General features: G+C 37.4%; 1 protein-coding gene across 1 annotated transcript; it reads right to left on the bottom strand.

The window, feature by feature from the left end:
• Positions 1 to 523: 523 nt before the first annotated feature.
• Positions 524 to 27485, bottom strand: hip1rb (huntingtin interacting protein 1 related b). Its single transcript, XM_056746763.1, has 32 exons — positions 27102 to 27485; positions 14544 to 14607; positions 14186 to 14328; positions 13055 to 13111; positions 12713 to 12799; positions 12318 to 12394; positions 11081 to 11142; positions 10503 to 10643; positions 9501 to 9558; positions 8881 to 8956; positions 8621 to 8779; positions 8403 to 8455; positions 8202 to 8274; positions 7179 to 7362; positions 7012 to 7100; positions 6799 to 6915; positions 6612 to 6713; positions 6309 to 6503; positions 6060 to 6207; positions 5883 to 5969; positions 5668 to 5775; positions 4536 to 4672; positions 4121 to 4231; positions 3920 to 3978; positions 3750 to 3780; positions 3514 to 3576; positions 3211 to 3311; positions 2871 to 2976; positions 2001 to 2124; positions 1809 to 1870; positions 1491 to 1718; positions 524 to 1408 (listed from the first exon to the last, which is right to left on the bottom strand). Exons 1-32 carry the CDS (start codon positions 27192 to 27194, stop codon positions 1400 to 1402), a joined length of 3204 nt encoding a protein of 1067 aa, XP_056602741.1. The 5' UTR covers positions 27195 to 27485; the 3' UTR covers positions 524 to 1399.

Here is a 27485-nt window from a genome sequence, read left to right as displayed (position 1 = left end):
TGAAGGTTTTCTGAACAGTTGAATTAAATTGATTTATACACAGTATGCTTATACTGCTGAAACTGTATCGTAGTACGGTAATGGAGGGTCAGGTGAAATCATGCTTCATCACGAGTGCGGTTGTTCCTGTAAACAGCCCCGTAAAAATGTAACAAAAGTGAAACCATTGCGCACAACAATAGAATAGATCTTTATATTGTTAGATAAATATGAACAAGAACATCAAGGGTGCAGTTGCGTTCATTGACAAAGTGAAATGTGAAAAATGAATTGAACTATGCCACGTCATACTTTGAAGTAGGCTATACGGTCTGTAACTTACATTTGATATTTGTAAGAAATATACTCATCACAGAGTGTTTAGTATACTGTTTTAATCCACATAAGCGTAAAAACTACTGCAGCTATAAAAGACACAATGTATATTTTTTAAGTTTAATAGGTGCACCTTTAATGGCAATACTGATCAATAACTGTACTCAATGAACTGTAGCACTTACTAATGTTGAGATGAATAACCTCATTTAATCCGAATAATCTATTTATTCAAATTTAGAGTAAAGCATATAACACATTTCACATTAAATACAATCTGTGCTACAGTGTCCACACATCTAACATTTATTGTTCATTTTACATTTATTACAAGGAACAGTCGAACATGAGTAAAATATAATCTATAGATGTGAAGAAAGAGACATTTCACCCCGATTCAATGAAAAACCTCCCAATTAAAAAGGCTCAACATATACAGTACTCTGTAGATATACACATAGTGTGGCAGAATTCATTTCATACCATATTACCCTTATGTTTATTGTAACACGAATACGTTTTAAACACTTTATAAGAATCACACATAAAACAATGTATGCGAGAACACTTACAGATTAAAAATGTATTGCAATGATGTTGTTGCTGACCTGAAGTCAGAAAGCTACTCACTATTTACCCGAGTACATTCTATGTGCTATTTAAATAAGACAGTTAATAATATCTGTAATCTAAAAACAAGAAGGGTTTGAACATTGAGGGGATCTCAGGGGGACTGACTCCAGGGAGTGAACTGCAAGGTGGATTGAGTTTCAGTTCAAAATCTATGTGCAATGTCAAACGCTCTGTTATTTCTTACATAAATATAGTGGGATTCTATGCATCTAAATATACCCCTAATCCCCGTGCAAATCTCGGCTACTTCCACCAAACAATAGTGTAGCTCCACATCTAAGATAAAAAGGCACAAGTAACCCTCAAATGTACAATGACCTGTAGGCTACGGCAGCACATTTCAATGAGCAGTCACAGAAAGGGTTAAAAGTGGGGGGGGGGGGGCTGCAAGAGGAGGATAAAAATGACCATGATTTCACGCAAGTCTTCAAATATCTTCGTCAAGACATGCTCACCTGAACTGTAGGCAAGAGACAGAAAATATTAGTCGAGGTGCCAATGAAAATCAAGATTTCTGGTATGTTGACCTAACCTATAGTTACCATGCTTTTAGAAGGGATGTTGGGTTTCTGTGCGAAAGCTGGTTTCTTCATTAGAGTGGGTTTAGATGGTTTGGGAGATGATGGGGTAGCATATGAGGAGGTCTGTAGACCGTTGTCCTGAGCCATCGGCTCCAGCGGGACACCTGCGATCTCATAGTGCTTCTTCCTGAGCTCACCCAAACGCAGACGCTCATTACCCAGCATGGACTCCAGCTCTAAAACCTTTACCTGTACGTTAAAATGATATACATCATATCAGGTGAACACACAGAAACATTGCTTTTATTTGGTTTGTCACTATGAATCAAATAATCAAACCTGTGTCTCCATTTCTTCTCTTCTCAGCTTGATCAAAGACATGCCGGAGAAGTTCATGGTGTCTTAACATTAACACAAGAGCAGAGAACAACTATTAATTTAGTGCAATTAACTTCAACGTTGTCATAGCATTGCACTCTATTTCTTAATGAAGAGGAAACAGGAAGTATGACCCTGTGACATCACACTGACCCTTGTCCTCGATTTGTTCCAGTCCCGTCCTGGTGGACGCCACCACATTAGCAGCCATTTCATTAACATGACGCGAGGCCTGTTGCAGCACACCCAGCCTCTTACTGCTCGGTTCTGCTTTCACCTGCAGGGACACATAGATGTATTCACGCCTTTATTTACTTATTATTATTATTTTAATATACTACTATATCAAAATACTTCTGTTTTGTTTTTTTGTGACTCCATTGTTTAAGTAGTTTTCTTTCAGAGTTTAGCTGTCTAAATTCCATTTTTGATTTTTAATTTAGTTAAAATTCCATTTTATTTTTGAGACCCATTAAATTTTTATTATTCTACATACAGAAGGAATAATTAAACCTTGAATGTTGTGAATTCTATAACAAGTATAAAAAAGGTTATTGAAAATGGTTAATGTTTTGGAAATTAATTATATGTTTATCTTTTTATTTTGTTAAAAATATTTTATCATGAACCCTGTATTGTATCAAATTGTAATCTGATAATTAGTATATCGCTGCTGTCCTTTTGAATCCTTGCATCTCCATATTTTGTGATTTCTATTTTATGGCATAAATCATTATAATTATTCACCCTTTGTATTTTTCACGGGGTTTTGCAAATATTTAACTAATAAAAAGTATTTTAAAGGGCTTGTAAGCTTTGACAGCACAGTATTTAAATTTAATGTTTAATGTTTTTTCCATTTAATGAAAATCTGCAAAATCTGAAGGATTTTCTGACTTCTGTTTCGAAAGGACAGCGACGATATCATAAATATAAATCTTGAGTTTTATTTTCTAATACTTCAAACCCTAACTCTACTTCACAGGGAGGTCAAATCACTGATATTATGATTAAAAGTGAAACCTTGGAAGCTGCAACAAGTTGTGCCGTGCTGGCAGCGATCTCATGAGAGCACACGATCAGCTCCTCATATTTCCCCGTGTGTAACACCACCTTATCTGCAGAATCCCTGTGAACAAATCATTCAAACATACACTATGAATTGTACTGTGACCAACCTCATAAATATTCATTACATCACACTTCCACGTACACTAACACTACATGCAATATGAGCTTAATGTGGGACATGCTGAAAAATAATTATGGTCAGACATAATGTCCAATATTTTGTTAACCCTGATGCTTAACATTTTTTTTTTCTTAGCAAAATTTACAATTAAAACATAATTTTTATACATACACCATCTGTGTCGCACCCCATCCTACGGCTTTAGAAGCAGATATAAGACCTTCTGTCCAGCGAGAGTTACGAGCGTAAAAATCTTTCACTGTTGCACCGCCCTGTAACAAGAAATAAATCTGTTAACTGAACAGTGAATGTTACACATACAACCAACAGTTTAATGATACGTTATAGTAATATTAGCCCCACACCCTTTTATAAATATCTTCAATATAAGCGTTTATTGTATAAATACTGTGGGTCAATTTCAGACAGTATAAATGGAGATTATAGATTATAAAATAAAATCCAAGCCTTTACCCTTCCACTTTCAACAATCTCCTTCTGCAGATCTGTGGATGCTATCACTAGCATACGGATGGCCTGAAAGAAACAACATTTTTAATGTGATGATACAATAATACAAGTTAGTAATAATAGCTATTTGCATTCTTTATTCTTATAGGACACTAGATGTTATTTATTCATATTCCTGCTAATCTACTGTCTGACTGTATAAATAATCTGCGGGACAGTTGAATTTTTTTTTTAGTTACCTTCATAAGATCAGTGCAGCTAAACAGAATTCTGAAAGAAAAATATGAATACAACATTAATATAAACAGTGAATATATTTTAGAGCAATACAGATGAATGCACATATACAAACACTTATTACTAAACAATTTGTAGCTGTCAACAAAACAAGGACATCAAACCCACTGACCTCTCATTAACTTCCAATTTAACTCCTGTTGTGTCCTTCCTGGCTTGATTCATCATTTCCTACAAAACCACAATTCACATCAGGACCAAAACATCAGCAAAGGCCAAAACGTGCAGTGTGTGTAGAAGCATCAGTAACACATTATAAATATTATTATAAATTTGATAGATTTATGTGTGTAATGAACGGCCGTGTACTCACATCTATCCTCCTAACAGCCTCTTCGATAGCAGCAGAGGTAGCAGCCATTTCTTTCTCCACCACGTCACCCAACTCATCTTTCCCTACATCCATTCCTTTTGGCCTCAAATCCTGAAGCAGAGAGAGTATAAGATAAAGTTATTAACAATGAATGTAAGCAATATAATTTATGAGCATTTTAAAGAGAATGTTTGACAGGAATTTAGAGAAAACAGTATTTATTGCTGATAGATTTTTGTTTTGCCCAGAAGCACTACCGCAATGTCCTGTATGCCAGTAAATTACCATCAAAATTGCTGTCTATGTAAAGCTTCTGAAAGGGTTCACTGGTGATTTTTACATTTATTTTAAAGGTATCTGCATTAATAGACTGTAGACAGCAATGCAACCACCAAAATGTGGGGGCATTTCTCACCTGTCCTATTCTGAGGATCTTCTGAACCGCTGCTCGAATCGAGGCGGGATCGGCTCCCCTCAGAGATGATTTTGATTTAAGGTCTCTAAGAAAGTGCAGACTCTGTGTGGCACAACCCCTACAGTGCTCTGTCAAACCTGCACAAACACACAGAAGCGTTGAAAATAAGCCAGCACTCGACATTAATAACATTTGTTATGAATTTGTTTCTGCATGAAGCATTACTGTAGAACGTAAGATAGTAAACTATAGTAATATTCCTAGATACTGTAGTGTTTTTGAACAACACTAAATATTAGTGTAAATACAAGTACACAAGAGTATCTACTACAATCTACTGTGGTTTTCGATGGTTAATACTAGAATACTTTAGTATGCTTCGGTTTACTATGGTTTGAAATTGACTATGGTTAATACTAAAGAATACCATAGTGTACTGCAACTATAGTATACTACGGATTACTAAATACTATGGTTTATACCACAGAATACAATAGCATAATACAGTTTGCTGCGGTTTGCAATTTACCATGGTTGATACTATAGAACACTATAGTATAGAATCGTTTACAGTTTAGTATGGTTTACACCACAGAATACTATGACAGTTCGGTGAGGTTTGCAATATACTATGATTAATGCAACCGAATACTATAGTATACTACAACTATAGTTGTACTATGGTTTACCGTTTACTATGGTTAATACCACAGATTATATGATATAATACAGCTTACAATTTTCTATGGTAAATACTAAAGAATACCGTAGTGTACTTAAACTAAGGTATACTACGGTTTACTGCTGTTTACAATTTACTATGGTTAATACCACAGAATGCAATAGTATGATAAAGTTTGCGGAGATTTGCAATTAACTAAAGTTGATACTATAGAAAACTAAAGTATAGCACGGTTCACAATTTCTTATGGTTAACACCACAGAATACAATACTATACTACAGTTTACTGCGGTTTGCCATGTACCATGGTTAATAATACTATAGTATAGTAACCCACACCATAATTCCATCTGTGTGGGTAAATAGTTTTGATAAATCCATAAATAAAAAAGAGAGTAGGCCTGTCCAGAGTTTTGCTCGTCCAGACTATCAAAGAAAGTGTGTATTTACGGTCAGCTTGGTCGGTAGGGGCCATGTTTGCCGTGGCGCTTCCGTTGGTTATTGTGTCCGCCGCGAGATGAGAGAACTTAGTAAGAGCCCTAACCAGACCGCCAGCATCTAAACCATAAACAAAGTGAATATGAATTAACACACACCCCCAAAAAACACAAATGCATACAGTACAATTACACAACCAAAATGCTGAGAGAGCTAGTAAAAATTACCCTTCATATTCTTCACAAACTCGGAGTGGCCGGCTTGAACTTTATCAACGGAAGAAAGCGTGGCCTCGGCCCGGCTGATGAGGTAATCTGCAGAGAGGTGGTCAGGTTTAGGAAACCATCCAAAAATAGTTCTTTCTGGGTAAAAGTTTGTGGACAAAGTAGACAGGGTCACATTACCTGGGGAACTGGCACATCGGATATGCAGCGGGTCATCAAGTTTGGCCACAGCGTCCTGAATGATGTTCTCAGCCTCAGTGACGGTGGCCTGAAGGAGAGAGAACTGCTCCTCCAACAACTTCTGCTGGAGCTGTTCCTCACGACTTGACTGCAACCACACACCCACAAATACACCAGCAAGCACTTTAAAACTCAGACCTTGCTTCAAAAACACATGAAAACATTCTATGTTTTTAATGCAGGTCGTACATTCTCTTTGAGTTTGCCCTGCAGTTCTCCCAGCTCCCTGATGCTTCTGTCCCGTTCCTGCAGGAGCGATGACTCTTTCAACTGAGCCGCCTGCTTCAGAGACGAGAGTTCAGCATCCTTCTCGCTCACAGAGCGCATCAATCTCTCTTTCTCTGCCTGTAGAGCAGCCATAGAGCTGTTCATCCTCTCTCCGGTCTGAAAGAGGAAAGCACAATGACGTATTTTGACATAAAATTAAGCATCTTTGTTTACCAAAAGTATTACAGACGTTTGAACCGGTTGAACCTGAAAGATGTGTCTTACCTTCTCAGTGGACTGCAGTGAAGCTTTGACTCTGTAAATCTCAGAGTTTTTCTCTTCGAGTTCTCGTCGCAGTTTTTCCATATCAAACTTCTGCTCTTCCATCTGAACACAAACACAATATTTAATTCAATCCTTTGGGATTTTGCTCAGTTCGTGTAAATAAGGATTTTTGTGTGCGCTTTCTTACCTTGATGTCAGCCTCCTGTCTCACACTCTCGATCTCAAATGCTAACTGTTGTTTGGTTCGTTCCACTTCCTCTTGAGTCTGCTGTGTGGCTGACAGCATCTTTACAGTATCTGCGCTCTTCACAAGACAAAAATACCACGTTTACATAGTCCATATAGTTCATGAGTCTTTAAAGTGCTCATATTCACGTAACCATAGTAACCATAGTCATACCTTTCGGAGAAGTTCAGCATGGTTGGCGACCAGTTCGGCGTGTTTCTCCTTCAGTTTATTGTAGCGCATATCTGTTGCTTGTGCTCTCTCTGTGTGTGAGAGAGTCGTGGGATTTAGTTTGTGTTTGAGTTTGTTGAATCCGGTGTGTTTATGTTCGTGTGACTCACTCTCGGCTTCTGTAAACGTGGCCTGTAGGCTCTCGTGCTCAACGCTGCGGTGGTGGTATGACTCCAGCTCTATCCGCAGCTGTTCGTTCTCCACCAGCGCTCGCTGTTTCTGCATGCGCTGCTCCTCCAGCTCAGCCTCCAGACTGTTGATCTGTGACTTCAGCTGCGTGATGTATCGCTGAGCCTAAAACACATGAACAATACGGACAGACATTTCAAAATTATTTTCAGTAGATGAATTTACTATTAATAGGCATGTGTTAAGCTAAAGTGGTCGTTTCGGTTTCGTTCTGTGAACTAGTAACAAAATTTCTTCCCAAAAGTTAAATAAAAGTATTGTTTCCGTTTGCATTGATTTGCCAAAAAAGTAAACTGGAGAAACAAGATAACAAAAAAGATGCCCTGTATTTTTTAAGACCTCAAATACTGCAAGCAAACAAGTTCATGTTCACTTTGATAAAATTTGTTTGTGTATTTAGAAAAAGTTCAAAATTCTTTTTCAATATGATAACCTGGATTTTGATGACAGATTTTATGTGCCTTGTCATGCTGTCAATCATTCACATTGTTTTTGGATGACTTTATGTCACTCCTGAGGTTTGAATTTGTTGAAACTTGAGCGACCACAATCCATATGGAAATGCTGATGAAATTTAATTTGGAATGGTTTCTTAATTTTTCCGTAGCTGTTATAAAAACGTTGTGGTCAGATGAAAAAAGGAACATCTGGGATGACACGAGGGTTAATAAAATTTGGAGAGAATTCATATTTTTGATTGAACTATTTCTTTAAAGGTTATTTAATGTATAAAGCTATTCTGGTCCTGTAAAATCGGTCACACAGACATGGATAAACTCGAATGTTGTGGACATGCAGGTTGGTGTTCCTCTCAAATTCCAAACCAATCATTCAAAATTCGGTCTCACACATACATGTTAATAAACTGAAGAGAAAAAATCTGCTGTGTAGATTACACCGTTGGTCAGAGGCGTGTTATGGTACTTTAATCTCATTCCTCTCACCTCTCCTTTGATTTTCTCCAGCTCGGCTTGTAGCAATTCAATTTCTCGCTTCAGACGTTCGATTTGCAGGTCACTGTGAAGGAGAAAACACACTCTGCTTATTATTTTTAAAACTTTTGTCTACCTCATATATAAAACATATCATTGACAATTCATCTCAAACACCGTTTTGCAAAAAGTTCATATTTGAATGTTTCCTACCGATCATCAAATCCATTATTGGGTGGTCCGAATGCCTGATCAAATATGTCAGCCTTTAAAACATATAAAAAAAAGAAAATATTAGAGAAGGAGCAACTGCAGCCATATTAAAAGTGGAAACAAGAATACACATATAAGAAAACAGTCAGACAAGTAAACCGTCCTATAATCCTCAAAATGTGAACGGAAAGAAGCCGTTATTTAACTCGTGATCTTACCATTGGCTGAGAGTTTGTGATGGTCGCTGCTTCACTAACATCTATCAGAGGCTCGGGATCATCCTCCTCCAGTTCTTCAGGCTCCTCGTTATCTGGGATGACAACCATGGGTTTAACGTGCTCCGCTAGAGCCGAAGCACGCAGAAAATTTGGCGGAGACTAAAAAATAAAGAAAACGGTCATTTAAAAGTTTGAATAACCATTAAGCTTACTGTGAATTAAAAACAAAAAATACAAAACCAGATCAAGTGTTTCCTTACTTCAGGCAGTCTGGGGATCTGGATGAGCCTCTTGAAGTACATCATGTCTCGTGCTTTATTCAGGAACGTTTTTAAGCTACAAATAATCATATATTTAATAAGTAGTATTAAACGTAAAATAGTAATTAACAGATTTTTCTCTTAAAGGAATAGTTCACGCAAAAAATGAAAATTCTGTCAACATTACTCCCCTTTGAGTTATCTGTATAAATGTATTTGTTCTGATGAACACAGAGAAAGATATTTGGAAGAATGCTTATAACCAGACAGATTTTGCCCCCCATTGACTACCACAGTTGGAACTAAATACAATGGTAGTTACAAGTGCCCAGAACTGTTTGCTGTCCTTGTGTTAAACAGAACAAAAAAAATGATAACATTTTTTTTACTACTATCTGAGTCAATTGGTGAAAGATCTGTTTGGTTATAAGCATTCTTCCAAATATCTTTCTCTATGTTCATCAGAACAAGATGTTTATACAGATTTGGAACAATACGAAGGTGAGTAAATGATGACAGAATTTTCCTTTTTGGACACCACCTGTTGTATCTAATGTGTGAAACATAGAACAACTCTAAAGAAAAAATTCTCAGTGTTATGTGGAAGTCCCTAAATGTACCTGTGAAACTGATCATGGAAGCGTTCGCGGTGCCCTTGAAGTGTGTCTGCTGGTAAACCTGCCAATTTCAAATGTTACAAATGTCAGTTACAAATGTAACACCGTGTTTACAACAGACGCTCTGCGATGCGACGCATCACTAGGATTGTTCTAATGGGATTGCCGCGCCACGTCCAGTGTGGACAAAATGTTAAATTATAATAGGTTCTAATGGGTTCTATTGTCTCTTGTCGCGTCCCATCACACTGCAGCCGGTGTAGACACGGTGTTAAGGGTTAAAAATGAACAAAAACTGTTATTGAGCAAGCAAATTAAAAACATTACTTGAATACTGTCACAATATGAAAACCATAAGCTCATAATGATTTTATAATTTATAATGATTTTATAGGAAATATCAGTTTGAATTTATTTGAATTTATTTGACTTCAATCCATATAAAAAATACCTAAAGTAACCTGCAATGTTTCAAACAGAGATGGCGATAGAGATGCTAAAGTTTGCAGCTTTCTATATTATGACTCCTAATGGCAGTGTAATGATATAGAGAAATGAGACACCACACAATCAAAATTTGTAATGTATTTTATCAAGCTTTTTTTACTATGTCTGTCTTTCTCAATTGTAATTTAAAGATCGGGCAACATGCTATTCAAGGCATTCTGACTTCTTTACACTGTTAAACATGCTTGCTTCATGCTACATGGTCAACTTGTTAAATTGACTTGGACATATGATGCAGTATTTCTGTGCTTTATACACTCCCCTAGCACTCCAACGTGTTATAGTAATACTGTAATAATCCTACAGTTGTATCTCTTTTACAAATTTGATCAAACTAAATACTTTTCGAAGATACAACGAATGCAATACAACTGTATAGGTCTTCAAAATTAATATGAGATTTTCAGAAACTGTGTGTTACCCGATCTTTAGACAAATGATTTAGTACATTATTGGCAGAAAAATTGAGGTAAACACAAAAATAACGGAGACACTTACAGGCATGGAGTTTGAAGAGCAGTTTGACAGTATAGTGATACAGATGACTGCAGTCCTGGATGACCTGGATGAGAGGAGCTAGCTTACACTGACCTGATGTCAGTGTTGAAATTGCAATAGACATATTGAGCTGGCGAATCACTAAAAACAAAATACAGAACGTAAAATTACTCTCAGACTAGCATGCATGAACAAGCCAGTATTATCCATGAGATGCAAACTGTAAATAAATACATAGACTGACGGACCGTGATTCATTCTGAAAGGCATGGTTCACCCAAAAGTAAAAATTCTGTAAGCATTTATTTAACATCATGTTGTGCAAAATCTGTAGATGACTTTTCTTTCAATATTTGTTACATGAACAAATAAAGATAAACGCATACAAATGCGCACACATAAACAAGAGCTTTGGGGCTAAAACCCTGGTACCGTATCATCAAAATAACTGACTTCAGGTCATTACATTATTGAAAATCAACACAGCTATGCAGAAACAGGAACATCGTGTGTATCATGTTGAGTGCGTGTTAAATCAAATAAAGCAATGTTCTATTGAAAAGCCGAATGCCACTCACCTGCTTCTGCTAATCGAAGTTCGGTGTCCATGTAATCAAAGACTTCAACAGTAAGCTGGAACCTGGAGACACAGAAAAAACAACTTTTATAAGTTCATGTCTTAAATATAATAAATGGCCTGTAGAAAATAAAGTGCCAAAAAACCTGGAAAGATTATCTATCCCCCTTCATTGGACCATAAGAGGTAAAGAAGACACGTACACAAATTAGGTTTAAAGTTAGTTTAAATGGCTTAAAAACATTTTTTTGTAAATGTCATATGTTTTTTATTTTTTTGTTATTGTTTGTAGTATTTTTAGTAGGGCTGTCAATAGATTCAAATTTTAATTGCGATTAATTGCACACTTTTCGTGCAAATAACTGTGATTAATCACACACATATATTGAAATTAAAGATACAGTAGGGCTAGGCGATCTGTTTAAAAGCATTATTGATAATCGACTTAAAAATCATCGCGATATACGATAATATCTGGGAATTTGTTCCAGACCCGCCAAGTGCTAAACAAACACACACACACATGCGCGCCAAGCACACAAACAGGTAGGAAAAAAACAGAAAAGAAATAAACTCCTCAAACACTTGACAGTCTTTACTACTAAATACATGAAATACAAAAGAATCCTCATTAAAGCTACAAAATCACATTGATTTCTTCTTTTCTTTTGTTCATTGATTTACATAAGAGACAGGAGTCACAGCAGCACGTTTAAGAACGTGGCCCGTTTAAGAGCTGCCACTATAAGCAGGTCTAATGCGCTTCCTATTTTCACAAACACATACTACTTTATTTAACGCGTTGAAGACTGTACTTGCGAAAATACCAGACAAAATGTGCTTGCTGGCATAATCTTGTGTGTTTATGTTAATAAAAGAAAAGTTAATACTGGTGCTTTGTCTGACAGATTTTGACAGAGCCTTAAACCCATGTGTGCACCAGACAGGACCGATGTCGCCTTGAGCCGTTATCCACAGCCAGAGGCTGTCAATCTATACCGAACGTGTCAATACAACCATTTCAAATCGCACCTAAATAGTTTAAAGGAAAAACAGATGTTGCGTTAATGGCGTTAAACATTTTTAACGTGTTAATCTAAAAAGATTAATCGCCTACGTTAACTAATTTTTTGCAAATGCAATCATGTCTAGAGCACTGTAGCATTTCTAAAATCTACATGTTGAAATATAAGACAAACAAAAACAACCAGAAAAGTAATGTAAGAGATGTAATGTACACGTTATTGATGTCTGTTCCTGCCGTACGCTCCAGGAGTTCATCTGTGACCTCTAAACTGCATGGGATTTCCGAATGCTGCAAAATGAACCAATATAGTAACACATGAATGTTGTGTTCATGCAATTTTTGCACTTTTGTGCAATACTCTATAGCACAAATTAGAAGTAGTATTAAAAGGTAATTTGATTATGAGCCGTTTCAGACTACAGACAAGTGGGCCTTTAAAGGCAATACATGCATTGTTCTATATCAATTTGATGTCAAGTTATTCATGTGGTTTCTAATATTTAGTTATGAATTACTACAATTCATCTCAGCTCTAAGATCTGCATGTATACACTGAATAATCAAAGAACATAATCAGAGAAATGTGTAAAGACATTTATAATTTACCTTAGTGTGAAACTCCATTTTGTTGCAGAGGAGCTTAGAATATACAGAAACCAGCTGTGCATATCCATGTCTGTCTCTGATATTATTCTGAACACAGAAATGGATGATCAGACATCAGTCTTTCTTTTTTTTTAAATCCACAACATGAACTTAAATATTATGTTTTTGCATTAAAAGTCAATTGTTGTTGTCAAGGGGAAACCTTGTATCTCCATATTTGATCATTTTCTTCATAAAAACGTTTTATTGACCCCCCTTCTTCAGGGTCTGTTAATATTTTAATCTGACAGCGATCATATACTCTTAATTTATATGTGAAGGTTTACATGCAGCCTGACTTACCCAGAGCAACCCTGTTTCAGCAACCCCGCTGTAGTGTCTCATACAGTCTTGTAAACTCTGAATGAGACAAAATGACACACTGAATCCTGAACAACAAAGTGTGTTCCAAACAACAAATGCATTCATTCATTCAAGGCAAAAAAAATTGTGATAGAAGCTTAATGTAATAACAGTAATTTTAACATTGCACATAAAACTTTCCTGTAGCTCAGTGGTAAGAGCATTGCGTTAACAATGCAAGGTTGTGGGTTCGATCCCAGGGGATTGCAAATACCTATGTAAAATGTATAGGATAATGCAATGTAAGTCGCTTTGGATAAAAGCGTCTGGCAAATGGCTAAATGTAAAACTAAGTTGGTACTGTATTTTAATGACTACGAAAAAAATTGAAATAATTGAAGTCTGTAAAATAATCTGTATTTATTATTCTGGACAGAGATAAATTCCGTGCAATTGTTTAAATGCGCTTAAATCTATGCAAGTCTATTATTGTGGTAATCAACCATAACCCCGCCCCTAAATTGCCTTTTAAATCGAATAGTGATTGGTCGATATTCATGCAAATCTGACAGACATTTCCTGTCTAAACAAGTGGAGCAGAAAACCAGACCTAATGCTGATGGTATCTGCATGAAACTGTCCATTTACAATTCGCCATGGTTTAAATGACAATGGTTTAAAAAGAACAGGTTTGCTGTTGGTGAAACAGAGAAATACTGATGGTGTGCTACAGATAACCGCTGTGACTGGTTGTCTGTTCGGTTACAAACTTCAATGTCTTTAAAAAATGTATCACAAGTCAAGCCTGGAGGCCAAACATGCTTTGTTGATTGTGGTCAAAATAACAGAACTTCATGTAGCTGTGCATCTCCTGTTAAACAGCCAGTCGAGCCAACTACAACGAACAAAGTTATATATATTTTTTTGTTGAGAAACAGACCATTATGTAGCTGAATGTACAGAAAAGCAAAAGCATTTTATAGCCTTCAAATATGTATGGCCTGTACATTACTGAACTCACTAACACTGTTCACTTTGAATCCTAAGTAGGTAAAAGAAAATAAGATGTCAAAAGTGAGGGATAAAAGACAGAAACGAGCGAATTTAAGTTTGAAATAAAAGCATGCTTACGTTGCGATGGCCATCTCGCAGGATTTTGTGTACTACATGACAGAACTTCCAGCTGAGGATGGAACTGCTGGGCAGGGGCAGGCCCATGGCGTAGGACCAGAAGGTGTACGCCCCCTTCTGTCTGTGAGTTCCCAAAATAATTCCTGAAAATGTTGCTGAGGAAAAGACCTGACACGTTTCTGAGAAACACATAACATTCTTCCTCAGGTCTCTGTTATTTAAAAAAAAAAATTAAACTGAAGACAAATAAGGGCTAGTTCAAACAAAAATAAACAGGTCTTCATTTCAAACCAGGTTCTGCATAAACCCTCTTTTGAAGAAAATGAAAGAAAACAGTTAACAGATTCATTAAGGATACTGCGAGCATGTTTCTCCTTCAGCGGTGTCTCTGTAGAATTGATGGCCTTACTGATACTGCTGAGCTATTGAGAAAACCAAAAGAGAAAAATACAGGGTTATACTGACATAAAACTTCACATTTTTTCTTTGCATTATCCCCTGCATCAGAATTACAAACACATAAGTAAACACACAACAGATAGACACACTTGTCTCAATACGCTCCAATGCAGACTTCCAGGACATCAGATTAATTTATAGGGCCCAGTCTTTTCCTGTCTAAGAGGCTTTCATTGTGTATTTGGGTGGTTTAACAATGGATGTTCATGTTTCTAATAAAATAAATGCTTTATATTTCTTCTCTTCTCACAATAGGTCTGGATTTCTTCCTGTCAATGTAAAGTCCCTCCTTCCGAAACGCTATAATTGGTAGAAGTCCCGGTTTAGAGCATGTGTGTGAAGATGTCCCACCAATACCATATCAGCGAGCTTCCGCTTCTCAGACTGTTGTGATTGGTCGTTCCCCCTCTCTGTGCTTCATCAGTTAAAAACATGCGGATCGATGAAAATGTAACGGAGGTATGCTAGTGCATGTGTAAACGTCAATCTTTGTAAGAGATCGCACATTTTCTTCCTACTATGGCGAGGGAAATGACACCTGACAGAATGGTGTCAGACCGGTTATATTAATTTACACTAATAACAGAAGCGTTTGTTTTGCCTTTTTATGTTGGACCCGAGTTAGATAATACGATAATAACTTCTCCAGCGGCTCTTCCTCTTCTCTAAGGAAGACCTCGTCTATTTTTTGACGTATTCCTGTGGGCGGAGTTTATTAAAAACATTCGGAATGGAGACATCTTGTACCCGGGAAGTAGAGGGCTATAGTCTGATCCAGCCGTTCTCTGTAGTCCTTGAAAAGCGAATTCTGTTAAAGACAATATCTCAATTGGCACTGAACTTTGAGCTTTATCATTCTGCAGGTATTGTTTGCGCTCTAACAGCAACATTACACACTAACTAAAGGTTGAAAATGTGATTGCGGGGAATGTGGCCTATAAGAACAGGCATATCAACTTAGAATACCAAAATAGCTAAATTAATAGTAATGTTGCTTAAAACAATGTAGTGTAAAAACATTAGAAGCTCATTTTAATATCCTAAAACTACATGCCCTAGGGTTCTTTAAACAGATTCCTAGCTGGTTAAAATAAGCAAGCTTGTACTGGGTGCGTCTTATGATGACTCAAGTACACGCACAGTAAAACCAGACAGACACAGGGTGTGACATGTTACCTCTTTTGTATTCTCTGTGCTTGCAGAATTTGTTTTCAATTAGCAAACCAGATTTATGAAAGGAAACAAGTGAAACTGTTCCCTAACAGCTGCATTCAAATGAATTCTTTAGCTTTTTCAAATTCCAATGATGTAAAAAATGTTTGCATAAGCAACTTTGCCTAAAAAGTGAGTCCTGTTATATGTAAATCTGGTAAACAAACAGACGGTCAAGAATAGCAGTTAAATAAAACATTCAAGCCAAAATAACAAAGTCTCTCGTCTTTTCCATTCTTAAGTTCAACACAAAAATCCTTATTTAGTGCGCAAATGAAGAAGGGAGCTTCAAATATATTTAGTTGTTGCATGCTTTGTAATATGTGACGTCCTCATGTTCATTATGTTACCATCTCCTTTGAATTATTTAACAAAGTGCTGTCCCGCATTCAACTGCTTGGGCTGTTCTTGAGTAAACTCAGTAAACACTGTGTTTTTCAAATGCATTTTGTCATGCAAAAGCATTTTTACTGTTACAACGCTCACATACGGAAGCCAAGGGATGGCATACTCGTGGATTTAAGAGTGTTTGAATGCAACATCTGTCAGTCTTTGGCTCATTAACGTGCTGGTGAGATAGTGCTGCTCGGACACAGAACGGGGGGGGGGGAGGGTTGGTTGGTGGGGTGAATGAAAGCACGGGGTGGCACAAAGGGGGAACTGTGTCGAAAGAAGCCTGTCAGTGAAGCTGAAGAATCGGCCTGGATCAATGCCCAACACTGGCACTAAATCTCAGACAGATGGTCAATGAGAGCACTGCCTAATGGCAAAATCTTATATAGTTTGATGAAACAGTAAGAATAGACAGGGCTCATGCACATTTGAATAATTTGTATAGATTGCATAAAATACGGAACAAAATTCTATATTTAGATACACTTGTCCATGTGTGCTATTTCAAACCGGTTAAGTGACAGATTCAAAACCACCCTATTAAATAAATAATGTTTCTACTTTATCAGTTCCAAAGCTTGGGCCGTCTGTTTTTGCAAAGTTGACCTAAGAACTTTGACCTTAACAACACACCTACAGAAATTATCATGTAAACCATTCGTCTCAATCGCTCTTTCATTAAATCTGAGAATTCTGCCCTTTCTCAATATCTGTCACTATCTAGATTAAAGTTTTTTATAAACAGGAGTCTAAACTAAAGAGAAAGTTAGAATGCACAGAAACATTCACCATTCGATTAGATTCTTAGTACGACCAATGAAGTGATATTTGCACACATGCAAGTCAAATCTAAGCCATCAACATGTCTTTAAAACCAAATTAAGCTCTATACGGACACTAGATGTTTTATATGGATACATGGGTTTCTATGGGTTAGTTAGCGATTTTCCTTCCATCTGAACCTAAAATGTTGGTGTTTTGTCAGCTGAATTACCTACGGTCTCTCGAACGAACACCAAGATCATGTGGAAATTTAACAGTTGTTAAATTCCATACCGTTGAATTTGTAAAAAGTGTTCAATCCAAAATTAATTTAGTAAATGTGATCTCCAAAGGCACCGTTACTGTTCGATAGCTGTTACACTCAGAAAAGAACATTTTCATGCATTTTAAAGCTGGATTTAAAACCAAAATGATGGAAAAGTCCTTTCGAAATAGTTCAGCACCTCTCCAATAAAGCAACCAAACTAACATGTTCTAAAAACGTTAGGGGAATATTTAGAAAACATCTTTAAATCTTAAAAAGAGAATGTTAACTAAACGTTTTTAGAATGTTTACCAATGATATATGTAATGTTGATTAAGTGCACTTTTAAAGGAAAGTTTTTGATAACCTTGAGAGAAAGAAAAGTTCTGAGAACGTTCCCTGTTATGTGCGAAGTGGGAGCTGATAAGAACAAAATAAAGAAAGAGCAGAAAGACAATAACATCTTAATGGGCCATTATCAGTTCAGAAATATATCTATATACAGTACATACATTATAAAATTGTACAAATGTACAATTATTGTATTCATGTAAATTATCATGACTGACTATGTGAGAGGAGGTTTGGGTAACAATTACTGTAAGAATACATCTTTTTAATCCAAAAAAGTTATATTCTCTGATAGCTCATTCTCAGTATGCTCTACCAGTGGAAATCGCAACACAATCTACTAAAAATCAGAAAACTACAGAATTTTACACAGTATACAACTTGAAAAGATCAAGAACAATTCTGAGATACAGCAAACGCAAAACAACTTCATGTTTCTCATGTGACCCAAGTTAGTAATAAAATAAATGGCATCATACAAAGCTCTACAAAAAGGGACACGTCTACTCTGTTATGTGCTCTATAAACACATAACACAGGACCATACACAGAATCGTGACTGAAAAGGTGATATAAGACACTTGAGTCTTACTGTACCTGCTCATCCCTCGTCTTTACCAGTCGGTCCGTGTGCTTGCTGGTGCCTGTCGGGTACATGTTCAGACTGACGGAGGTTTCTGCTGTGTGGTGTCGAACACTACCAGTTTACTGCTGCTCTCTATCAGCTTAATTCAACAGACTGAAGCTATGTGTGGCGGTGAAGGTCAGAGGAAAAAACTAAATAAACACTATAAAACAAAGAACACCGCTCAAACTACAGACTGAAGGAAGTACACACTTACAAAACTATGGATGAATAATGATGCATTAGCGGAAAGTTTCTTGCACTTGATTTGGCAAAAACAACAGTGTACAACAAAAAGCAAACGTTTATAAAATGTCTGAAACAATCTGGGACCTATATTTGTATGTTGAAAAGATATTTCAGCCCAAAATAAAAAAAATCTGTCAGCATTTATTCAGCTTCACGACGTTCAAAAGCTTTATATGACTCTTTTCTTCTATGGAAATCAAAAGAAGATATTTTAAGTCAACAAAATAATATTCTAGTTACTCCCCTGCATGTCTCTGACTATTTCTTTATTGAGTTCACTATTACACTTCCTGTAATCTCACCTCCCACGTCTAACCCTGTTGCTTTCCGTTGTAATCTTACCTCCCTCCCTCCTTCTTTTCATCTATGGTGTCTTCCTCCCTACCCACCAAAACCCTTTACTCATCTCTCAATCTTGAGGAAGCTCCTGATAGTCTCTGTACAACCTTTAACATCCTGTCTTGACAATGTCTGCCCTCTTACCTCTAGGCCTTCACGTGCTACACTCTCTTGCCCCTGGCATTCTGAGACTATTTGCAACCATCGGACCAAGCTCAGGGCTGAGGAGAGGAAGTGGTGCAAGTCTAGAGACCCTGCTGATCTCTCAAAGTATCAACATCTTCTTAACTCCTGTGCTACTGATATATCGGAAGTCAAAACCAAGTTTGTTTCAAACAAAATCCAAACTACATCTAACCCGTGTCAACTTTTCTAAACATTCTTCTCTCTTCTCTGTCCCCCACCTCCCAGGCAATAACTTGCTGAATGCAGATGACTTTGCAAACGTCTTTACTGATACAGTGGAGACCATCAGCTGGCAATTCTCTCCTCAACGCATCCCTGAACTCTCTCTTAACCCTTGCTATCCTCAACTCCCTTCTTTTTCTCCCCTTTCGGAGACTGATGTCTCCAAAATTCTCATTTCCACCCGGTCTACCTCATTTAAACAAGCCCTGGAAACACCTTTAACCAAGAAACCAACACTAGACCCCTCTGTGGTCAGCAACGATGGACCAATCTCACTCCTGCCAAGGCTCTCGAAAGGGTAGTATTTAAGCAATTCTCTGCCTACAGCACAACCTTCTGGACAGTCAACCATCCGGCTTCAAGAAAGAACATTCTACTGAGACCACTCTCCTGTCTGTCGTTGAAACCTAAGTCAGGCAAGGGCCAAATTCTTGTCATCTGTAATTATTCTGCTTGATCTCTCTCTGCATTTGACACTGTAATCAACCAGATCCTGGTGTCCAGTCTCTCCAAACTGGGCATCTCTGGAACTGCACTCTACTGGTTTGACTCTTTTCTCTCACAGGCAGTTCCTTTAAGGTATCCTGGAGAGTCGAAACATCCAGATCTCACCAGATGACAACTGGAGTTCCTCAGGGATCAATTCTTGCTCCTATCCTCTTTTCTATGTAATGTATACCGACTCCCTGGGATCATTTATTAAGGCACATGGGTTCTCATACCATGTACAGTCATGTGAAAAAAATAGGACACCCCATGAAAGCCTGTGAGTTTTTAAACATATTTGGATATATGGATATTTATTATCAATTTAAAGCAATACTAAGATATTCAAGAAATATAACTAAACGATTAAATCTGAAGAAAAGACTTTTAAAACTTTTCTCTAAAATCTCTTTTAAAGAAACAACAATTTGTGGTGTGAAATCAGCCATTCCACTGTCCGGAAAATAGTCTACAAGTGGAGGACTTTCAAAACATCTGTCAACATGCCCAGGTCTGGCCGTCCAAGCAAGTTCACCCCCAGAGCAGACCGCAAGATGCTAAAAGATGTCACCAAAAACCCTAAAATATCATCAGAGGAACTACAGCAGGCTCTTGCTACTGTTGATGTGAAAGTACATGCCCCTACAATCAGAAAGAGACTAAACAAGTTTAACTTTAATGGGAGGTGTGCAAGGCGGAAACCCCTGCTCTCTAAGAAAAATAATCCACTAAATCCACCAAGAACTGGCTGAAAACTAAGAAATGGAATGGCAGAGTCAAAGCCCAGATCTGAATCCCATTGAGATGCTGTGGGGTGACTTGAAACGGGCTGTACATGCAAGAAACCCATCAAACATCTTGCATTCTGTGTTGAGGAGTGGGGTAAACTTTCCTCAGACCGATGTCAGAGACTGGTAGATGGCTACAAGAAGCGTCTCACTGAAGTTATTTCAGCCAAAGGGGGTAACACTCGCTATTAGGGGGCAGGGTGTTCTTTCTTTGTCCTCAGTTGGAATTAGAGGTCGACCGATATGCGTTTTTCAGGCCGATACCGATACCGATTATTTCCATGCAAATTAGACCGATAACCGATATTTTGAACCGATATATATATGGTGTAAAAACGTAAATTTATATAGAAATTAAGAACACATGCTCTGAAACATTTGAAATATTTTTAATTCTGACTGAGAAATCTTAATCATAACACTTATATTAATACTAATAAAAGAAAGAAGGGAGCACCCAGCAGAATTCTGTGAACATTTTGTAAACCACAAGCAACACAGTAAAAAACAACAAGCAACAAATGAAAAAATGAATTGAATGTAACAAATTATATTTATTTATGGAAAAAAATATGTTCTGATGACTTTAACATTGCATACAATACTTTTCAATTAATCATTATGCTAATCATTGGATTAACTAGCACAATTTGAATTTATATATTAAGTGTAAATAATTGAATTGCCTTCATAGCTTTATTGTGTATGTTGTTGAAAAGACCGCAATATTTTCATGAAGCTATAACATGAGCATGAGAGCGCTCTGACTGAAGACCGACGATTCAAGTTCTTTATGCTTTAAAATGTCTTGTATTTTTGAAATGGCGTCATTTTAAGTGACGTGCAAAACGCCAGCTCGATCAATTACAAGAAACGCGTGTGCAGTGTGCTACTCGCTTGCAGAGCAAATCATTGTTATACTGAGGATGTGAATTATATCTACATGATAATAATGCGTAAATCCCGCGGAACCTGCAGGAAACCCGCAAAGCTGCTCCGAAATTCAGGCACTTATTCTATTGAAGTGTTTTGCATCTTCAGTGCAGTGGATTGAGATTTATTTCAACGTCTGATGCTGCTTTACCTCATAGAGCATGAACCCGAAGCAGCGCTTTCGGTGTGACAGTGAAAAAAGACTTTCTGTTCCGCAGCCTCCCGTGTTGATTGGCCGGACTCATGACTTAGTCCCAACAAATCAGAGGGGCAGTGGGCGGGCATTACTCTAGGCAAACCCCTAGAGTGACGTGTTCCGACTGCTCTCGCTAAATCCTTGGCTGCGTCAGAGCCAAAAAGCGCATTTCAAAATTAAATGACTTTATCGGCAAATCGGCTTTGAAAATGATCGATATCGATTATCGGCTAAATCCTTAATATCGACGCCGATAATCGGCCAATTCGATAATCGGTCGACCACTACTTGGAATACACATTTTTGTTGAAATCTTTTGTTTAATGAGTAAAACATAGGTTATTTTTGTTGTTTACCTGCAATTAAATCACTTTATTTTCCAGACAAAAATAAAAACAAGATTAGCCAGTGATATGTAAGATTTCTTAATAAAGAACAGAAAATTGAATGGGGTGTCCTAATTTTTTCACATGAATGTATATGCAGATGATGCACAGTTTTTTTCCATTTTTAGCCAGATGATCCCACCATCTCTGCCCGTGTCTCTGCCTGCCTTCTGGACGTCTCTTCCCTGATGAAAGAGTACAACTCAACTTCTCCAAAACAGAACTTCTGGTTATACCGGCCCACCCCATCATTTGAACACCACCTTACCATTCAGCTCGGCTCCTCGCCTATAACACCTACCACGTCTGTGAGGACCCTGGGGGTGATGTTCCACAACCAGCTTTCACATCCCAGCAACCACTCAAATTTGCAGGTATGTGCTCTACAATATCAGGAAAATCAGGCCTTTCCAGTTGGAGCATGCCTCTCATCTGGTCATATCAGGACTGGGCTACTGCAAATCTCTACCGGCCGGCCTTCCAACCCATTGGAAGTTGTTCCATCACAGTGAGGCACCAAAAGTGTCTTGTATATGAAAAAAATCTTGTTGTTCATTCTCTACCTTACTTGAGTTTAAATACAGAGCATCTTCCCTCCATTTCTCAACAGTTTTCTAGCATCCCTCCTCCACCTTTTCCACATTTACAATCTGTTAGTCTCAAACCGGGAGGGATAATCTGGGTTCTGGCCTAATCCCGAGCGTGGGCCAAAAACCGGACTGGGAGGCCTCCCCTCGGTCAGCTCACCAAATACACATATTTTTACCCTTTCATTATATGTAAGTGTGAACTCGTGAAATGTAATTATAAGGGAATTTTATGGGTGAACTATCCCTTTAAATCCATGAAAAACTGAATAAATAATTATATAAAATCACTTATCTCCACATTACATCACAAACACATTTTTTCCCAAAAAAATACCTTCACTATGTGTACCCCTTTCACATTTTACCTCCTATCTTTATAAGTCACGGAAATAACAAAACAAGTAAGCCACTCCACACGGACAGTAACCTGAGCCACGGATGGCTTTGTCCTTCCTGTTCTCAGTGAAAGGGACGTCACAGTATAGCATGCTGAATGAGAAAGGACAACTCTGTAAAACTGAAGGGCAACACAAGCACATTCTCTATTCTGTCTAATTTTACCTCCTTCACTTACCAGGCTGCAATACCTGTTTCTCTTATTATTCTGGGCAGAAGCACATATGCTTTGTACTTCGAGAAATGAATTGCCACGACATTCAAGGCCTACAGTACAACAACTAATCATTTCAACGTGATGTTATTTGTTCGTACAACTTCTAGAACTGCACAGACAACAGAAAGAAAACTCACCCAGCCCCAAGTGCAAATAATTGGATTTAGTGAGCAAATAAAACAGAGTAATTGACTCATGGATAGTAAACTTTCTCATCTATTGTAGGGTAGAAAGTTTATGATGGACCCTGCAGGTCAACATTTTCTCAGTTGACATACCAATGAATGTCCTGTTTCTAAAGCTTCAAATAAAAAGCACTCACAATTTCAGAGTTCTGAAACGTTTTACAGGGAAATGGGAAATAGAATATTCTGACGTTTGTGAAGTGTGTTATGCAAATATTTAAAAAAACATAAAAAGGGCTTGTTATAAATCTAACAGGGGTGATTTACTTTGATGAAAACAAAGTTCAGAGGAGGACAGTATTAAAGTATTTTTAACTGAAGTGCATTTTTCAAGTATCTGTACTTTAAGTATCTTCTTTTACTTGGGAATAAAATACTTAGTTACATTAAAAACGTAATATCATACTTTTCACTTCTCTATTTTATGTTGTTTTTTGCCTTTAATACTAAAATATTTCTACTCAAAAAAATGTACTGGAATAAACATAAGACAGTGCTAGATTTTTTGTGAATTTAAGAAAAAAGCACAAAGTTTGGCAGGATGGCAGTATGCTTTTTTGTGCTTTGATGCACAAAATCAATCAAACATTAATTTACAAAATTTGTTAAGAACAGGATATATCTTTTATAATAAACAAGAAAACAAAATAAGACAGAATGTAGTAAAGTAAATTTTGTCTTAAGCAAAAACTGTCAGATAAAGAGCAAATATACATACTTGAGTATAGCAGCGTTTCCCATACATTGATTTATTCGTGGCGGCCTGCCGCACTATCAACACTGACCGCCACAAATAGATTTAGCATGTATCCCCTTTAAATTTGTATTTCACTATTTAAAACAACTTATTGGTTGTAGAGTTGCGATCAGTCAAAGATATTACTGATGGAGAAGACGGTTGACTTAATTTATCAGGATTTAACAAAAGGTTAGCAATATTTAGCTCCGTGCATTTTCCCATATTTCTGAATTTGCGCAGGATTGTTTGCTCTATACATGATCTACAATAAAACTACTACTTGCATTTAAAATAAAAGAAGCGCTTATGATACGACAGTTAAGGTTGTGAAGTGAACAAGACAAATATTTATGTGAATGGTGGTTGTGAAACACCAGGTATTATTGGGTCGTATTCAGTCAATATTTTATACTCTGTTCATGTCTGGGAACGGAACAGACAATATGTAGGGGGGTCCTCGACTAAGGATTTACATAGTCGAATAAGAATTGTCAAGTCTAGCCTATAGTAGATTGATGGTTGAATTGCGTGCATGTGTGTGTGTGTGTGTGTGTGCATGCATGAATGTGTGGAAGACACCATGTGGTTAACAAGGGTACAGCGCAGAGTGCAGCGCAACATTGATGCACAAAATCAATCAAACATTAATTTACAAAATTTGTTAAGAACAGGATATATCTTTTATTATAAATAAGAAAACGAAATAAGACAGATTTAAGTCACAATATGCAAAATAAATGCTTGTTTAACAAAATGTCTGAAATGCAGGGGAACATATATTCAAAACACAATAATGAAATGAATGGACATTTTTCCTTAAACATCAACATTCAAATCATGCTTGGTTCAAATATGTACATTTTCAGGTTAATTTAAACCAAAGGTTGGGTTTGCCCATATTTAACCAAGCCACTTTAAAGGGTGTTCTTGAAACGCTCGGAGGTCTAATAGCTATTTTAGCAATAGGTGTGTACAATTAACTTGGTAAGCACTGCTTTATTAATGGCACGTAATGATTCAAAGCAATGTGTTAACTTTGCATTAGCTCAGCAGTGTACACCCTGTTCTCTCTTATCAGCATCTACCTTCTGAATCAGGGACGTCCTTACATTAGGCCTACATACATTCGCCTTTGGACACCTGCTTAACACAGAGATAACACAAAGGGTTGCCCGGCAACTTAATTCATCAATGCAGGACGACCCAACTCACGTGGGAGATTACGACAAACCGACACAAAACACACAGAGCGCTAAAGTAAACACACAACACACTATGTGGCATATCTGACCTTGCACTGCCTACAAGTAAAAACTTATTTCTGGTGGTTTGTGTAAGAATGTAACTTGCTTTCAAAATCAAAAAAGATTGCATTAAGTCCAATAGCCTCAATACTCTAACCGGTAGCTTTATGCATATACGGAAAAAGGGATTTGAAAATGTTTGTATGTAAAACTAAATATGTGTAAAACACTATATTTAGATTAATAAACTAATCGTCACTGTCATACATGACTGCCTGTGTTCCGACCCAACCCTTGATCATTTAAAAAAAGATACGTGTTGACAAGATTACACACCATGGTTGAAGAAACAAGAACCTGTCAAACCAGGCTGCTAGACAGTCATAACCCTAGAAACACAGACGCCTTTAATGATCACATGACTTCATGTCGTAATGAATTATGGTTCCTGTCCTACAACATTATGGTAAAAATTACTATTTTAAAACTTAATAATATTATCATAATATTCAAAATTGTCTGTCTTTTTTAAATGCAATGCACCTCAACCACAATATAAAACACGGGAGATCCATTTAACACAAAACTGTGGGCATCATGTTTGATTCTCTTAAGGGATAGTTCACCCAAAAATTATGTCATTCCAGACCTGAATGACTTTCTTCTGCAAAACACTAAAGAAGATATTTCGAAGAATGTTGGTAACCAAACAACATTTGTCCCCAATGATTACCAATGTTTTGACTCCAAACCATTGAGACGTTTCTCAAAATAGCTTCTTTTGAGCTCCACAGTAGAAAGAGTCATATACTGATTTTGAATGACATGAGGGTGAAAAAATGTATTGCATTGTACACTCCGAACATATTTTAGTTCATTCAGCAGGGAACATACATCAGCAGAAAAACATTACATAAATACTAATGGATTTAATGGTTATAAACGTCCTCTGTAAATCTTTGCCGGTACTGCGGTGACGTGTTATCTGGCCAATGGGAACCAAAAGATCACCATTGAATCCTGAAATAAGGCCTAAAACACTACATACATATTAAAATAACTAGAACAATGTACACGTATGGGTTAAAAATGGCATTTGTAATGGAAACCGAAACCATGTTTTTGTCACGTATTACGATATAAGGAGATAGTCGAGTCAGTAACTCAATATATACGCATCTCTTCACAGCACTGGCCATAACAAGCGTGCGTTGTTTATAGTTCACATAGGCCCATTTCTTCTTCTCTGACAGAATCTATGATATAAACCCCACTCGCAGGTAACGTTATGCTACATATATACATTTTCTGAGGTAAATGGTAACGTCGACACGCCGAATTCAACGTTTGCAGCTTTATTTTCGTTCGCGCGAGCTCAACTTTCTATCCGCGCAGGTGAAGGACAGGTGTAACGAGTTCCCATATTGACTTCATCTCCACCGAAACCAGTCCAACTCGTCGCTAAACCTCGTTTTCAAAAGAAAGCCAGCAATGGTTGAAAAACGTTGCATAAAATACAATGCATAATCTAAATGGCCGAAATGTTGTATGAGTGCGCTATGATCGGTTGTGCGTTATAAAGTGTGGATGCACATCCACAATAATGGCAGTGAAATACCTCACAATGTCGCTTAAATCCTGTCGACGCGAGCAGAGCGTTGACATCAGATCATTCGCGACGGGTTAAACATACCTGCTGTTTCTCAAAATGATCCCTCTCGGCTGCTAGACTCGTTTCTGACATTCGGGTCTTCATCCTCGACGGAACCTGTCGTATCGAATTCATCTTGTACGCCGATTCTGTGCGGTTTTAACCGCGGATTACAGACGTGTGGTAGTCCAAGCGTGCGTCGTTTAATAATCCAGTGCGCTGTAAATTCTGAGGGGTTATCAGGGAGGACTGGAGACACCGAGGGAAGAACCTTTTCTGAGTCGCGTTACAGCAGCACTGATGTGGTGGGTGGAGAGAGAGAGAGACTGATCTGTGTGTGCGTGTCTCTCGCTCACAGTCACTCACAGTAACTCACAGTCAACAATGAAGTGTTGAATCGTCACTCTAGTGCTATTATGCGCTCAG

The sequence above is a fragment of the Triplophysa dalaica genome, chromosome 4 (genome assembly GCF_015846415.1).
Source record: "Triplophysa dalaica isolate WHDGS20190420 chromosome 4, ASM1584641v1, whole genome shotgun sequence".
Classification (NCBI taxonomy): Eukaryota; Metazoa; Chordata; class Actinopteri; order Cypriniformes; family Nemacheilidae; genus Triplophysa; species Triplophysa dalaica.
The sequence above is the reverse complement of the archived record's forward strand: the minus strand, read 5'-3'. Positions and strand labels throughout refer to the sequence as shown.